The sequence below is a fragment of the Amblyomma mixtum genome, chromosome 2 (assembly GCF_055824585.1).
Source record: "Amblyomma mixtum isolate Tamu chromosome 2, ASM5582458v1, whole genome shotgun sequence".
NCBI lineage: Eukaryota > Metazoa > Arthropoda > Arachnida > Ixodida > Ixodidae > Amblyomma > Amblyomma mixtum.
Window position 1 is genome coordinate 222782925 of NC_143013.1, and position 17880 is coordinate 222800804.

The following is a 17880-nucleotide window of genomic DNA, read 5'->3' on the forward strand; positions in this document are numbered from 1 at the left end:
GTATACCGAAGACAACATCGTTCAGTGTGCCACCGATGTGCGTTGCGGGAGCCTTCAACATGCACAACGAGCGCATCAACCGGAAGGAATGTGTCAGTCTTAGCATGCGCGCACGCGTCTCTTCTGTGGCATGCGTCGACTTCAATTCCAAGGAAACGGGTCTTGAAAGAATAATGTCGTAAAAAACAGGGAGACACGTATTCAAAATATTTAGCCCCGTTTGATAGGTCCTGAAGCCGCGACACGGGCCGCTGTAAAAGATGGCGGGCGGCGGCGCTTTCATCAAGGGTTTATCCGTCTTGGTCAACTTCCCCGACACAGTAACCAGCATGTGGGCTTCACCTCATGACAGCGCTGTCTTGTGGTGAATGCGTACGCCATTGCTACGAGGCAGCGCACAGAGACGACGGACAAGAAAAGACACACAGAAAAGACACAGCGCCTTGCTGTGTGCATTTTCTTGTCCGTCGTTTTTGTGCGCTGCCTTGTAGCAATGAATCTATACCAAGCCGCCGTTCTATCACTATTCATGCGTACGACAGATGAAGTTAAGGCTGTGATGACGGCCGCCCTCTGTCAACAGAAATTGTTTTCCGGTTTCGTTTTCCCTAGATTTTCCCCGTTGAAACCAGTGGAGCGTTCATACCTTCAAAGAATATCAAGAGCTCTGCCAATCGGTTTTAACCATGAGATTATGCTGTGAAAGCGCAAGCCAAACTCCTCCCAGAACCATAGAAGCAGAGCGCGCTGGTCGTGGGCCGTTGAGGAGGTTGTAGAACGGAGGAACTGCACCGCACAGCATGACAGCATAGCTCAGCACGCCGGGATCACCAGTGTCAAACCACAGTGAGGAATTGTTCAGACAAACACTCCTTAGAAGCATCGTTTTGGGCGGCATAAGCTTTCCTCGCGTTTTTTTTTGGCTGTGGCTAGAGTTCCGTCCAGACGGAACTACAATTTGCGCTAGAGTTCCGTCTAGACGGAACTACAACTTGCGCCAAAGTTCCGTCCAGACGGAACTGCATGTAGCGATGAGGTTCCGTCCAGACGGAACTGTATCTGACACCATACAGTTCCGTCCAGCATTATCTGCCACAAGAGTTATGTCAAGACGGAATTAAAGCAGGCGTTAGGGATTGGGAAACCAGCTTGCTTGCAGACTTTTGCATGTCCATTTAAAAAAGTGCCAATCCTGTTCCGCCTAATGTGTGACAGGATATTCTGCTGCATCATTTTACTTTCCAAGCAGTCAGTGAGAAATGGCAATAGATCGAGTTTTGGCTTGGGTTTTTGGTGCGTTCGCATGATGCTTGTTGACCGTTTGTGTACGTCTTATTCTTTTTCGCGCTACGTCATCTTGCAGCATTAATAGCAACAGGGCTTCACTTCACTTCGCGAAGAGTTTCCGCACTCTGCTTCTAACAGTGTCATTTTCCCGATCCTGCATGTATGCACGGAAGTTATACCTTCGAGGATGTAACTAAACGCAGTACGCGGACAGATATTTTGGTGCCGTATACATGCGTAGAGAGAACATCTGGATACAGCTTGGTCAACTGGTTATTCCATACGCAAATGAATGCTTTCTGCGGGTAGAAATCACCCATTTTGAATAGTATGGGCCGTACGGACATTAGACAGTTTTAGTTTTACGTACGTAGAACCTTCACGCACGTAAGCGTGAGTGTACGTAGCGTACGCTCGTGTCGCTTCGTACAGTTCAGCTACACGTACGGGACGCAAACTTTGTAGATTTGCCATAGAACCTAAAAAATGCGCTATCATGTTGAGCCGCGCCATCTAGTACAAATAAAGAAAACTAATTTTGCTTAGTCGAGATGCTTGGAGCGGAGCCAGGCCAAGCCGCAGTGCGGGCGGTAAACACTTTCCCCCTGCCTTCTGACAAACGTTGAGCGATTTTATTCCCCCGAACTGCATGTTGCATGTTATCTTCAAAGGGATTGCATTCTTTCACGACCCGCATCATATTTAAATCATCGCTTTTCGAGAAGCGAAGGCGCGCTGGTGTCCCACTCATGTTGACGACGTCTGCGTGTGGAGCCAAAACGTGCACCGTTTTGCTTTTCCCGCTGACTGTGCCGAGGGTCTCGCGATATCCCGCGAGGTTTTTAGCTTCGCGTGGTCTCGCGAGACCGTCGGCACACTCGTTGCTGTGACGACCACAAACGCTTCTCCGTCAGGCTTAGAAGCTGCTGAAACAGATTTCTATCTGGAAAACAAAAGCTAGTTCTCACTTAAAACGTCATGCGAGAGCAAGAATGGACCAACTGAAGGCAAATACAGCAGCTTAAAGCACGATACCACGTCGAGGGATTAGCGACGAAGCTGTTATCGTTGTGAAGCGGGCGGGCAGGGCACCGCCATCTTGCCAACGCCACGTACGCAAGCAACGTGAAGACCGCAACGTGAAGACCGCAACGCAAAGATCCGAATCACGTACGTCCGTGCGACCCACACAGACACTTCACGTTCTGCGCATGCGCACTGGTGACCCGTAAGCGCTCTAATTACGTAAAGCTTCTACGTACGTGAAACTAAAACTGTCTATTGTATGGACGGAACTCTAGCTGCAGTAAATATTCCGTCTGGACGGAACTGCAGCAGCAGCAAATGTTCCGTCTGGACGGAACGCTAGACACTCCGTTTTTTTTTCTGCCGTGCTAGAAAGAGCAAGTTATGCGCCGTGATTGGAACTGAACCGGTACGGAAGCGCCATGCAGCGTTACATATCGACATATTGAGCACGAAATGGCCTGTGGGGCTCACTGGAGGTCTGTTATATCCCGCTGTAACAAAATTTTAGTTTGTAAAAACAAGCAATCAAGTACATGCGCTCCTATCGAACCCCGCGAGAGGAATGACTACTTCTTCGTTGTATCCATTATTTTGTTATAAGCCTTTCGTTATAGCGATTTTTGTATGTATATCACTCGCTCAAATCAGCAGAGTGTGGCGCAGCGTGAGGGCATACACATTTCCTAGCCGATTTCGCTCAAGAAGCATGCGATGTCCATGAGCACCGCTTACACGTGATAAGACATTGCTGTTCTGTAAGAATTATCGCACTCCATTTCTAAAGAATAATCTCACTCGTAAGAATCGAGCACTGGCATCTCCCTTCTTCATTTTCCTGGAATTCGTAGCATGTGGTTGACGCGGAACCGGGCGATTTTGGTTGTGATTTTAACTGTCCTTTTTAAAATGGTCCTGCCCCTGAATCTACCTCCCTCCCCTATTTCACGTAGTGAGCGCCATTCAGCGGGAATTCCAGTCGTCGTCCCGTTCACGGAGCTGCTTCACGAACCGTGTCACCCGTCGCCCATCTATAGCTGCGTCGTCATTCCATCAGAACAGCGCGGCGCGTGGCGTCGTTTAATTCGTCCCGTTCCTCCTTCGCGCGTGCACGAAAACCCGCAGAGCGAAACTCAAAACGAGCAGTCCCCATGCCGCTGCCCTTCTCCCGCGCGCGCAATAATTCAGGCCGGCCACACAGCTTCCCCGGAGGGGAGGAGGCTACTGTGCTCCCCACACGTCTATACGTGCACCTGCACAAGCACGCCCCGTATACGCGTGGGGCGGCGGGAGTGATGGGCTCCCCGAGACAAAGGACTAAACGATGCCACCGCGGGGCAATTCCTCGCCGAGGAGAGACGGAGCGGGAGCGCTCTTTAATCGAGCCCGTATACGGTGCGATCCCCGCTCCCCAGAAGAGAGCGTTCGGGTGGTTTGGGCTGGCCGCGCGGGGTCCCCGGGGAGGTCTCGCGCGGTGGGGCCCAAGTGGAGCGTGCAAGCGCCGACCCAACAGCGACCCACTTCTCCATCCCCCGTCGAGGGACCCCAACCGCGTACGTGTCCGCGTACGTAAACGTTACCCGCCACCTTTCCGAGAAAAGAAAAAAAAAAGACTCACGTGGCCAGTGCCGCAGGCAAACCTCCTGTCTGTCTGTGGCTACGTGCGATCACCCTCGGCCCTCCCCTAGTTCCTACCTTCTGCCATCTTCTTCATTTGTTTCCCTATAGTTTCAGACTGTCCCGTTCGCCTTCGGTAGTAGTGTAAATGCGCATTGGCAGGAAAAAAAGGACCAGTACAATATACATCTAACGTATTTTTGCCACTATTGAATCCATATGTCCCCATTGGGCACATTTTATCTTTGCCGACCATTAATTGTCAGAAGGACAATTAATAATTGGCAGGTCGCAGTTCATATCTCGCAGCAGGACTGTTTGCAACCCAACTGATGCAAGGTAGATATGTAACTCTCAATAGTGCAAACACGAAAGTGAACAAGAGAAGGAGAAGCGTAAAGGAACTTGATAACGTTTTGACAAGAAGAAAGTCCTCTTGGCGAAGCGTTTGCAACTTCGTTGAGGCTTCCCCCTTCCTTGTTCACTTTGGTGTTTGCAAGAAACCCATCTACCTGCGTTCTCTGCACCATGATGTCCATAATGCAAAGTTATTTGGCGGCAGTAGAAGATGCGATTAAGACAGTAGTAGATGGTGACGCTCACGCGTTTTTTTTTTTTCTTAGAAGAGGGACTAGGTTTTCTTCACAGTCGCCACAGGTTGCCCAATATGCATGCTAGAACTACTGCTCCTTGATGACGGCCCCGTGCTTTTACCGTTCTAAGCACCGCTCTTAAAAACTTTTCTACTTACCACCACTGCTTACTAAAAAAAAAAAAAAAGGCGGCAAACCGCCGTACCGGTGTTCGCGCACCTTCCAACTAGGAAATTCCGATAAGCAGCCGCTGTCATTGTTTTCCACAGATATCGAGTAATCAAAACACGTCGATGGTGCGCTGTCGCCTCACGTAACAATGCTGGCACAAGCGCTGTCGCTATCTCTGCATGAACGGAACTTGCAGACGGTTTATAGAATGGCAAAGCCCACTGACAAGACAAACATTGAGCCGAGAGAAACAAAGGAAAAGCGCTGTCCCTTGTCCAACTGTTGTTCCACCTCGGCGTTCGTCTTGCCAATGCGCTTTATAACTTTAGATGAAGCTATATCCGTCGTCGCCGTAGTATAGACCGTGGATTCCCGGACGCTTCTTCGCTCCTTTCCGAAGCTGTTGAGCGGGGGACACCTGCGCCCTCTAGGGCGGCCGCAGCTTCCGGTGTTCGCGGCCGGCACCGAGGAAGAGGAGAGCCGAGCCTCGGGCGCTCCTTGCGGACCCATTGTCCTCCTCGGCGGCCGTCCCCGGGGAGCGGAGGAGGCGGGGCGGACGGGATACGCGCCGCTTGGCACGACGCCGAAGGCCATTATAGGTGTCCTCCTGCCCCAGCGTGCATGCCGCGGCCTGCTCACGCAGGGATAATTCATCGGGACGGGACGAGGAGGAGAGTGCGCGCGGGAGGGGAATTAATGAGGTGGCGCGTTGAGGCGTCGCAATGGAGGACCCCTCCAACACCCCTGCCTGCTTGGCCGCCGAACGAACGACACTCCCGGCTGCCGTCGTCATCGGTCGGCCGGTCTCGCTCCGGGGAGCGCGGCGTCTCGGATCGTCGCCAGCGCTGGGTATCCGCAGCATCTGGATCCCTCGGAACGCGAGTGCGCACCATGAGCGCAAGTGTGGGCCCTGCTTTTGCTTTTCGCTGTGGTGTACTTCGGAAGGACAATGTTTTCCAAGGGTTGCAACCTACCGCAAAACCAGCCATTCCGTGAGAAAATAGCCTAGCTAGGAACTCCGTATTTGTGCCGCGCTTGAGTCGCTGCAGGGGAACATCGAGTGGTCTTGTACTGACGTACGCTCTCATATGTACGGGGTGTACAACGATTGCTTCCACTTAACTACGAGGTGTACCCACTCTTTCCATCTGCATACCTTCCCTCGTTGCATGACATCACGTGCCATACGCGTGCAAGGAGGAGGAGGAGGCAGAAGAGGAAAGGCAGGGAGATTAACCTGAATAATAATCGGCTTGCTACCCTACACGAGGGGAAGGGGGTGAGGGTATAAAAGAAATGAAAGAGAAAGGAGAGTAACAGAAAATTGAAGACACTCTAAAAAGTCAGTGTTCGATGAAGTCACAACCTATCGTGCAGGCCAGAAGTCCGCAAGAAGGCTAGCAGTGCAAGAGCGCTCGAGAGTGAGATGCAGGAACCGTTCAGTTGCCCTTCCGCACCTGGATAGGGCGGTGAGCTGAAGTTCTTGGCGAAGGAGGCTGAAAGCGTCCGCTGCCCATGTACAGGGGAGATTCCGTTCAGCGCATATGCTTGCGTATGTTGAGATGCGTGCATGCATGCTGGGTGGCTACGGGGTCTCGGCAGCGGAGTCCCGGACGTCTCTCCGCCGCCGGCGGAAAGCGCGGTAAGAAGGATGGGAATCGACCACGGGATTCGCCCCGGGATTTGTTTTCCTTCTGACAGCCGGGAACAAAGGAGAGCTGTCTTTCTCTCGCTGGGGGCCGACTTCCGTGGAAGAAAAGAGCCGACTCAATGCCGAGCGCGAAGCGAACTAAAGGAAGAAACGCCGAACAAACAAAAGGCGCGGCAAAAGCAGCAGCCGCCGCTTCGACAGCTTGCGTCCGTCTTCGCTGCAGCCGACAGGCCAGCGCGCAGGTCTCCTGCCGACTCGCCTCCGTCGCCGCGGCCTCAATCAGGCGCGCGCGAGCTCGGAAACGGAGGCGAAGAGGAGGAAGCGTGAGGGAGAGAGAAGAGGCATGTGTAGGAAAGGCACGGCTCGCGGCATGTGTAGCACACGGAGGAGCGCGTAGAAAGAGGAGGACGGATACGGCGGGAGCCGCGAAGGCCCGCTCCTCCGCACCACTTGGGCGATGCACGCGCGCGCCCAGCGCGGAACGCAGAAAGCCGAGGAGGCGAAACGAAAACGCGTCAGCCCCGTCGAGCGCTCGGCGCGCGCGCACGTCACGCGGGAAGGAAGAAAAAAGGCGAGAGCCGCAGCAGCCAGCGGCGGTGGCGACCTCGGCGGCAGCAGCGACGTCGACGGGATGACGTTGACGGATCACCGGCGCGGCCCGCAGCAGCAGCAGCGTCGAGTCGCCGCGCGCTCCGGGACTTGGAGAGCTGCGGCCGAGAGGACGACTGCCGCCGCTACTACGTCGAGGGTCTTGCTCCTGGCTGCTACGCTGCCGCCGCTGCTGCTGCTACGGTGGCGCGTGATGGAGGAGCGGGACGCGGCCGCTCGGCCGACCTGCTCCATCACACGCCTCTCCTCCAGCCCGAGGAAGAACGGCGTGCATGCATTGACCCGCTCAGAAACGCGTGCATGAGGTGCGCTGCTGCCGCCGCCCCGTGTGTCGGCGGGTGTCCACCGACAGAGTCTTGTTTCCTGGCGCCCTCCTCGAATGCGCGGTGTGGCCCCGCGTGTGCTATGCCTGTGAAGAACAACTCGCGAGGGGGGAACAGGCGAAAACATCTCGTCTTATGGCGCCCCCGAGGGCGACTTGGCGGAGGGGCTGGAGGGACGCGACCATTGTACACACGGGGAGAACAGCAAAAGACAGGTACAATTTGGAGGAACAGTGCGAAGGAGAGGAGGAGGAGAAGACGGGTCGAGGTGGCTGCGAGTTCTGAATCGGCCGCAGCCCTCCCGCGGAGACGGTGGCAAGCCGTGCCTTCCTGACCGCTTCATCCGCGCGGAGGTCGCGGGTCACGCTGACAACCAGGGGCTTCCCTGGCGCGACCCTGCCCTGGGAGACGGCCGCGTGTGTGATATGCACGCACGAGTGACCTGTGCGCTCTTGAGACAAGCAGATCATGTGTGTGCCGCACCTGCTGTGGCATTCGTTAGGGGTCGATTACCCCGTATGGTTCATCGGGTGTGTAGCGTGCATGTTCCGCTGTGCCGCGTGCGAACGTTATGATCGTGCAGCGTTGCCAACATTTCTGGGTATTGCGTTATTCACATTGCTGTCAAGAGCCGAAAAAAAGGTGAACTACGCGGTACTTCTGCCGTGATACGCTGGCTTGTCCATTTAAAAAACGCTGTTTTCAAGGATGGCAGCCTATAAGGCAGCTGGGCGATCAAGTGATAAGGGTGACAGGTGAGCGATAGAGAGCTGGAAAGACTCTTCGGTCTAAACTGTCGGACTGGGGCAACTGGAAGTCCTGTGGCAACTCGTACCCAGAAATTCTGGACAGGTCATTTTTTTAAAGGGAAGTTGTTTATGAACGCATTTTTTTGCATATATCATAAGATTTTAGTGTAACAATCAACATATCGACATATCTATCCTCGCAGGCTTGACTTTTTTTTTTTGCTATTGACATTTCTAATATCGTCAAAAATGTTCACAATTTGTCCTCTATGGCAGTTTTACCTACTCGATGCCATTGATGGACAAATTTCAAAAGTAATATTTTGCTACGCAACGGAAGAATGGACCATTAGCCTCAGTGTTTCCATAAGAGTAGCTAACAATATTCCGTAGTCGTCTCAGGATAAAAATTGATGTCCAAGAGTTCTGGACTTGATTCCGAGTTTACGAAAGCGTACCTCGAACATTCCAGTGCCGATCTTGTCACCGGCCGCCAAGTTGTGTGTGAAATGTGCCGATCGGGGTTATAAGATTCAACGCTGGGGTCGGCTTCCCAATGCTGCGGAGATACGTTGGAAATGCTCCACGAAGAGGTGTACGGTGCCCGGACGAACACGGACACGGAAGGGATCTTTTACATCGAGGACGGGGAATCTTTCCGACTTTGCATCGAAACGGGCAGGCTTTCCTGCGATATAATTTTGTTTGTTCGCTGCAAATGCACACTTGCTCAAACACACGAGCTGTCAAGAAGTCAACAGGGCCGCGTGTATGTGCGCAGTGTCGTCACATCATTTGCACTACTTAGCGTCTGACTAGCTCACATTTTGACTTGCGCAGAAGATGGTGTTGCTGCTCGCGTATGCGCACACATAAGGAAAATTTTATTTCGTTCGTTAAGAGCAGCGTGAAGCGCTTGAGTGCTGGTTATACGGCACGTGTTCAAGCTAGACGTGATTATCTGCAGTGAGCAGTAATGTCGGATTATTGTGCTAGGCTTCCCGACGCACAGACGCTCAGACTGAAAAAATATTAGAGTCAAGCTCGCGACATTCTATAGCTCGGTACGTGTACCGTTCATGAGGCCTAGGCAAACCTGGCGCTCTCGATAAAAAAAAAAAAAAAAATCACGAACGCGTCTATTCTAGAGCGTATGTGGAGGTAGAGATATACTGGTGTTTAGAATAACGGATTGCTGGGAGAGTTGGGGCATGATGCAAGAGAGCAGCGGCGCAGCTAAGCTATAGTGCTTCCATTGCAAAAAAAAAAAAAAAGGAGAAAGGAACGCAATGCATCTCTGCTTGTCAATTTGACAGACCATGCAGCTATGTTGCGTCAAGTTGACACAACACAAGCGCTGGCGTGTCAACTTGTCTCCGTGTGTCGTTTCTGTCCACGCTGCGCTGCAGCTCTTTGTCATGGATCACGACATATATATCCCGCACCCTTATCCTATAGCGAATTTTACGACCATACGTGCATGTGCGCACATTCTGAACTCCGGCGTGCCCCTGCTTAGCTCCGCTGCCGGACGGCGCATACACCGCGTATACGGGGCCAAGGCCTTGCCGCTGTCGCTGCAGGCGGCGTGGCACCAACGACGGCCAGTCGTCAGCGCGACGTCGCGACGCGTGTCACACGCGGGGAGCGGTGTCCGCTGCGTGCTGGGACGTAGTCGACCCGAATTTCAAAGGCGCGGCGCGGCCTGGCGGTGTAGTACCGCGTACGCGTACTTTCACGGCATGCCCAGCCGTTGAGATCTCAAAATGCTACGCGCTCAGTGCTGGCGATATTACGTGCTGTCGAATGTAGGCCCTGGGCTGTCAGCGCGGTATCCGAGCAGGGAGAAGAGCGCGAGGCAAGTTGGGACGCGAATAGCTGCTCAGTAGACTGCCAGAGATAAGTAGCTTCTTAGTGATTGAGAAAGAACTTTAAATGGGGAACCTTGAGCTAGCATGAGGACCTGCCCGTCCGCGGTATTCACGGCCACACATTGAGTGGTGACCCTCATACCAGGTGTTTCAGGGAAAACGAAGTAAATTTCAAAAATAGGATTTTGGGAGCAAAAATATGACTTTGGTGGCATTATATTGCCAGGGTTGGCGGACACCGTAAAACCGGTGAATCATCTCAACTAAAAAAGCTGGCTAACTAATTCTGAATAAATAACTTTTTGACTATTAGAGTTAGGCGCCTGGTTTCAGTTAGTAATAGCCATATCAGTTTTTAGAATTTCGAAAACGCGATTACCCTCGGCGCTGTGGCTCGAAAAAATTTAGTTATTTCGAGTAGTTATTGCACTGGAAGGGATGCTTTGCCTGCGTGCTCTCCGAATGAGCATGTATTTTGGCCCGATTCACCAGTTTTCTGGTGTCCGCCAACCCTGGCAATGCATGGAGTAAACGCCATATTTTCACCTCAAAAATCATATTTTTGAAAATGACTTAAAGTCGTCCCTGAAACACCTGGTATACTACTCATCCGCTTCCTGTTGCAACCCGGCTGGAATGTGGTGTAGAGAGGGTAAGGTTGTTTGCTTCGCTGCAGTGAATTTAATGAAGTATATTAACATCACGCGACCTTTGAAAAGATGTCCAAACGGGTGTTAAAACACACACACTTCTTCTGTGTCTTACAGTCCACGCTTTGAAGCTTTAAAGCACCTGCTTAATGCAAAATGGTGATTTGCTCAGGACTGTTCTTGTTAATTCATTTTTGTCACATCACGCGACGGAAATATGAACTTACTGCCCTGCACAATAGCGCAACAATGCCTTCGCCCTCGGCGCTGGTTCGTTGCTTTGCGCTGGGCTGGTGGTGCGAGGTGACGAGTTGGAACCCCGTCCGCGGTAACCGCAGGCCAAGTGCAAAAGTGCAACTTTAAACAAATAAATTGGTTTCGAGCTCAGAAAAGGAGCAGTAACTCTCACTTCTCGGTGTACATACGCCTCAACCGCGCCGTGAGGTAATCAGATTTTTTTTTGAACCCGCCGCGGTGGCTTAGTGGTTAGAGCGCTCGGGTACAGAGCCGGAATACCAGGGTTCGAATCCGACCGCGGCGGCCGCGCTCCGGTATGGAGGCGAAACGCAAAAGGCGTCCGTGTGCTGTGCGATGTCAGTGCACGTTAAAGATCCCCAGGTGGTCGAAACTATTCCGGAGCCGCGACGGCAACTCTTCCTCTTTTTTTTTTGTTTCGCAGCCACTTTCCTCCTTTCCCTATATAACGGCGCGGTTGATGCTTCCACCGCTAAATGAGGCAGTTACTGCGCCATTTTCATTCCTCAGAAAAACAACTCATTTATCGCGTGTTCGATGCCGATTTTAGCGGAAGTGTTTCAACGGAGGCGAAATACGAAAATGCGTCTATTGAGATTTTCACCTTTTGAAGGACTCAAAGTACGGCCAGTCTGTTTCAACTTGACAGGGGTTTGCAATAGTTCAAAAGACGACGGCCACCCTAGAAAACACAGAGCTGTGGCTTTCGATCCCATGTTGTCGAAATTAGTCCATATCCACACTTTCACTTCCGACATTTACCTGGCTCGACAGTGATTTAAACTCCAATGTGTATTAATGAACCGCAAAAGCAGCGGTAGTGGTCGAAGGGCTACAGTTCGCATGACATATTTTGCACTACTGAGGGTGCCACAAACAATGCCCTGAGAATGGCCGTGCGCTGAGGACATATCGGTTTCCAAGGTGTCGTGAAGCGTTAAAGAACGAGCCAGAGACAAGAAAAACCTTGCAGGCTTCTTCCACCTGGCTAAGTTAGCGAGAGCATAAATTATTTACCGGAGCGATACTGAGCACGGCGCATTGCACATAGGCCTAATTATATGCACCTCGTAACAACATTATGAACGAGAGCGTGGATCATGGGACTCCCGTAGCGAACGGTATACATGCAGCCTAAGTAGCGTGCAGTGTTGTGCCAAGGCACAACAAATTGCATAAACTCACCGCTATGCCTTTTTTCCCGCCCATGTACAGTGTTGGTCAAAAGTCCTAAGGCCGCAGCGTTTACTTGCAGCGAAATGAATGTTCCTTTAATGCCCTGTGTAGCGGATCATTCAAAGCACGAGTCAATCAGGAAGCTTCTCTACATCCAGAAGAAATCTTCTGCTGTCATTTCAAGGTCTTTCGGTCTTTAAAAGTGCCGTAATGGCTCTATTATTGGGCTGAAGCGAAAAGCCTTTGGCCTTAAGACTTTTGACCAAGACTGTACATAACTGTGCGTGTTTCCACTGAAAAGCCACCGACGACACGACCTGTCACTGCTGTATACAACGTGCCTGACCTTCCGCGGGCCCGTAGGCGAGTCACGTGATAGAAGCAATGACGCCTGCATATGGGGAAAGAAGACGACAGCGCTGTTAATAATAATAATAAAAAAATCTTGATCAAGCACGTCGTTTTCATCATGACCATGCCTATACTGTTAAACACGGCTGAGAACAGCGGACATTTACATTTCCGTTATTCACATATTCTTTTTCCTCCAAGCTGCCACGATTCCCAAGAATATGGCGTTGTGGTATCGGACACAAAAAATGTCACCACCGCAGCATCTATACAGGCGCAGCTTTACCTGGAGGGCCCGGGAAGCAGAAAGATATGCGGGAAGCTCTCTAATTTCTTCTTTTTTTTTCTGAGCGCGGCGCGCAGCGAAGTAGTGGAAGTCGAAAACAGCGGCCTCCACGAGCGCCTGATCAATAACTGCATTATAGTTTATTTTGACGGATGCCGCAGTGTCTCATGCGTGGTTTGTCCCTTGGCCGTGCAGATTCGTCGAACCCGGCTGACTTCGGCTACGGTCCCCAGGCGGGCTTCTACGACTTCTTTCCCGGGCAGCAGCCTCCACCTCCTCCCCCACCTCCCGGTCCCGACGGGATGCCCTTCCCGCCCACGGGCTCGGGTCCCGTCCAGGGACAGGGCTCCGGCGGACCCCTGGACTCCCACTCGGGACCAGGTGCGTGCAACTGCATGTGCACGTATACGACAAGAATTACGCTTGTACAGCCGTTTGCGTTCTTCATACCAACAGTCTTCAAGCGCCTCCCATCTTGAATCTTTTCCAGCGACAGCATCATGCATACGCAGATGCCAAGCGTACAGCCGCCTCAAAAGTAAATCGGAACACGCGAACGCTGAAAAAACTGCATCGCTGCGCTCTCTGGCAGCGGATGTGTACCCATACAGTGTGGGCACACATGGAATACCTGACTGACCAGTGCTTCAGTACATTTGACTGCCGCCTTATTAGCGGCCTGGGAACAGCAGCGCGATTTTCCCAGAGTTCTTGTGCTCTACTTTACATCTCAGGCACCTGTACGCTTTCAACTTTTTCGCAATGACGTCACAGTTTGCTTCCACGCCCGCAGAGCACAGAGGTCACTGTAGTAGAATGCTGACGGGAACGGGAGCTCAGTATAATGCGTTCACAAGGGTCTGCTCACCTGTTTGAGGTAATTTTTATTAGCAGTTTTGACAAGTAATCACTTGAGGTCTCTGATACACGAATCGACGTCCTAGAACTGGGTTTTTATTCACGCTTAAAGGGAGAGCTCAGCGCCAAAGCAAATGAATTAATCTTTTTCTCAGCAGCCCCACTTTGGGCGCCAAAACCGCGAATTGCCGGGGAAGCAGGCGCTTGGGGCTATTTATGGACGTGGAACTGAACGCTTCTGTGTATGGCGAGAATGCAGATAGCCATGATGGTTAGACCGCTGAGTTCTACGAATGTGGCGATATATGGCGAGTGTGCAGCTTACCATGCGGAAATTTTACGCATCTCAGTTTATAAATGTTGAACATTTGTCAAACATGTATGTTTTGTAGTCGTGCTAAAGCCTGTGTTTAAAACTCTGCGCGTCCATTTTCTCCTCCGTGCAGGGAGCGTGAACCTCGGCTCAGACGCGCCCTACCTGCAGCCGCCGCCGACGTCGTCGCAGCAGTCGCGCGGCGGACCCAGCCCCGACGCCGTGCTCAGCCTGCAGGGGGGCGAGCCCTACGGGGCGCCCTCGCGCGCCGACAGCGGCTTCGCCCCGCTCAACCACCCGCCAATCAGCGAAACGCCTGTCTGGTGACGTCACCCGCACCGCCCATCCCCGTGAGAGAGAGAAACGCAAGAAAGGAGAGAGGGGCGCGTCCTTCTCTCCTCCTCAATGCAGCGGCCCGCCGCCCGCGCTTCTGCAGAGCTACTACTGCTACGTCTGCGCACGGCAGACGGCGGCGCCATCTTCCGAACAGTTCTTGAATGACGCGAGGAGCCGGGCGAATGCAACGAGGGAGACAGCGAATACGGAGGAAGGAAAAAATGTGTACTCCTATGGAACTCATGGCACCTTTTTTTTTTGTTCGTGTTCTCGGCCAGCCCGTAAGGTTTTATTTTCACCTTGAAATGGCCTAGAAGGAAGAGCTTGCTCCGAGTGCGGGTAGGAGGCCCTAGACGCAGCGTTCTTCGCGCCGAGATTCTCTGGCTCGTAGCAGTAACCCGGCTTGCTGAAAGCAAAGTGGAAGAGAAGGAAGAAGCGACGCAGGAGACGCGACAGCCTCCGTTCGTCCACCGGGCCAGACTGGCAGTGTACACACGCGCGCAAAACGATGAAATCTCAAGTTCGAGCGGCAACCAGGCCAAAGGAGAATGACTACAAACTCTTCGCTTTCGGCCAGACAGCAAACATCTCTTCAACCCCGACCTCTTGACAGGACCGCCTCAGCAGCCTCTGCCCTCACCCTCTTCACCATGGCCATCGCCCTCAACCCCCTCCTGCAAATTCGATCACTCGCTTCAAGCAGCCGCTGCCGACGACAGCGGTCTCGTCGCGGAAGATGGCGAAAGGCGCTGGCGACGACCTTGCGTGTGCGTGCGTGTGTGCGTGTTTGCGCTAGGCGGCGGCGGCGACGTCTTTCCTCCTCTCCTATCAAATTTCCGGAGACAGACCCTCTTCCTTCTCGCCCTCTCCCCCGCCGCCGCCGCCGTCTGGGGAGTGGCCCCGGAATGTGCGCGCCCCGAACAAGAAGCCCCCGCCCGCCCTATGCTCTCTTTCTTTCTCTTCTTCCTCGTTCTCTCTCTCTCCTTCGTTCTTTCACTGCGCGAAAGCGGTGCGATGGCCGGAGAAAAAAGAGCCCGGAGTCCAGCTGACGGCAGGGTACGCGGCGTAGTGATTGAAAGACTCAGTGGGGCTGTACAGAGGTGCGTGTCGAAAAATGCAACACAGCTGCAGAGGTCGCGAGCATCGCATTATGCACGGAGTAAAAAAGAAAATCTAATGCCGACAGAGTGCAGAACCAGACACAGTCCTGTCTCGGCGCTAAATTTTGCCCCTCGATATTCTGCTACCCAAACACGGCCTACTGCGGAAATCACCGTCGAGATTTTTTTTTCTCCCTTCCCTGCAAGCTGTAGTCTTTCACGGAGTATTTAATGGCCGCCCTGTTGAACAGGAAGAAAACAAAAAACGCCGATCATTATCTACTCGGAGCAGTCCCGGTGCACTCATAGAACAGGTTTAGGGTAAGACAAATGAAACGCAAGCTGCACAGGCATCGGAGCGAAACCGGTTTCTCCAACTCTTGGGCCCAAATGCCGAAACGCGCGTTACATGAGACCATCTTCTGGCTTTCGCAAGCAGCCATTCTCAATTGCAGTACTGCAGTGCTAATCAAATTTGGTCTATTCCGCCACTTCAGAATTACTTTTTTTTTTCTTGGCCTTCGGCTGGACTCAGGGAGAACAAAGGTGGCCTGGCACACTCTCCATCCCTCGACTTCTTTCAAAAATTTCATTAGCCAGTTCATAGACTGTCTATAAGACTTTCTATTGGCATGTTTGTGAGAAATCCACGCCAGGCTGGGCAATGCTGGCCGCGGTGACGGTGGTCGTCGGCGTCGTGAAACGGACAATGAACGCGACGGGGCGCGATCGTCAAGAACAAATTGATGGAAGAACTCGGGAGTCTGAGGAACATCTCGAGTAGCGGGACGTGAAGACGGAACCAGCTGTGGAAGTGGCGCGCTGTTCGTGCAAAGCTCGGGCGTCCCTCAAGTTCATTTTTTTTTCTGTACATAAGAGCGACTAAAAAAAAACAAAAATCACTGCAAAACCCAATGTCTTTCTGTCGTTCCTTGGTGCGAAGTGGTTTCGTGTCTGCTACATGTGACGCGAATCGCACCTATGTAGCGTTTTACCAGATCGTCGTGGATCGTCCGGTTGCATGGTGATGAAGAAGATTTATTTATGTAAAGAAGAAGAGGAGTAAGGTGAACTCCTTCAGAAAATGTTATTCTGGGGTCGCACAACATTCACACCGGTCGGCTCAAGGTAATATGGGAAGGCTGCCGTCATCAACGGTAAAACGTCTATCTTTAAGTGTGTCTATGCTTATGTTGGGTGCAGGGCGTACGAGAAGAAATTATTTAGCTTAAGTCTGAATGTGCATCTATAAAATATAGCACAAAACTTCATCATTCAGGTAAATGCAATAATAATACCTGTTTATATTATTTCTTGTTCCGGTAAGCAACCAGAAACCATCAGTTCCAGTAACTGGTGCTAGAGCCGGGTAATTACTGGGTTGCCAGGAGCGCCTACTATATAGATAAGATGTGAAGATCACCTGTCGCCCATAAACTAACGCAGCTAGGCGAACATGATCTGCTCACAATCCTGTGAGATGGCACGTTGCAGAGTCGGACCACTAGAATCACGCAGCACTCTGACGTGAAAAATGCCCGCCAACATCACGGGAAGCTTGCAGGAGTCACGTCGAATGAAACCTGTTTCATCATAATAAGCGCCTACGAGGCGACGCTCTGCGCATTAGGGATCGTGCGAACTCTGAAATTGAAGAGACACTAGGGAGAAACTGAAATTCGCCTGTATTGATAGGTTACCGCATTCTAGCGACAAAGAAAACCGCTCTAACCGAGAACGGATATTTTATAAGCTACAGAAACGAAAAAAAAAAGCTAGACACCGGTGTCGCCATCACCGGCCGATTTCGCAAGTATAGTACTTGCGTCGACACCGAACTCTTTCGCGGATAGCACGGGTTTTGCTGCGCCTTCATGCACTTCAAAATGGCGTCGACCGGTCTTTCTCGCAGTGAACGTTACGGGTTTAAATCACTTGGTGGCGAATTTTTTAATTCAATTTATCTCAGCCACAAATGCATCTTTTGCTGCCATACAAACATTAACGCACCCAGAAAAAGCCAGGTAATATATTTTCACAAACAGCAATTATTCAGTGGAGTTGTCCTCCTCGGTGAACATATAAGTTCACTTCAATGAAGTTTACCAAGTCTCTGAGATATCATTTTGAGTCCGCGCTTTTTCATGGCAGAACAAGATTTTTTAGCAACTTTCTTGTCGGACCAGTGTCGTTTCAGGCGCGCCAGTCAGTATTGCGCCTAGCAGCAACTTCATCGAGATGCATTAGCCAGCGTAAGCAGCTGTAGTATCTAGTGTAGCGGGGTCACTTCAGTAAGCTTCGAGTATTACCATCTTTCTGTACCACCTGTAAAAACATAGGCTGAACACGCCAGCCCCATATAGAGCTTTGTTCACATCGCGCCTTCGAACTGTTTGGCGCATTTTACTTCCCGCCACGGCCAGACCTAAGGCCGTCATGCGACTAGAGGAGGATGGAGGACCATCTTAGGTCTCCGATGTTAGCAGTGCGCCCACCTTGGAAGGGATTTATGGATTCCACTGATTACTAGTGTAAGCTGCTCAGTAAGCACGGATTTTGTGGTTCAATGAAACGAGCATCGATGCACAAGGCGCTGTTTACGTTAGTTGCAAAATTATTTTATCATTTCCTCCTGAAGGTATCGCTGATGTTTTCCAA

The 17880-nt window shown here is 51.8% G+C and overlaps 1 protein-coding gene across 1 annotated transcript in view; it reads left to right on the forward strand.

The window, feature by feature from the left end:
* LOC149362713 (LIM/homeobox protein Lhx1-like) overlaps positions 1–16118 on the forward strand; it is a 182138-nt gene extending 166020 nt beyond the window's left edge. The window contains exons 6-7 of the mRNA XM_089573180.1: positions 12811–12996; positions 13920–16118. Coding sequence (XP_089429306.1) covers positions 12811–12996; positions 13920–14113 — 380 coding nt within the window. The 3' untranslated portion in view covers positions 14114–16118. The remainder of the gene's footprint in view (positions 1–12810; positions 12997–13919) is intronic.
* The last annotated feature ends 1762 nt before the right edge of the window (positions 16119–17880 follow it).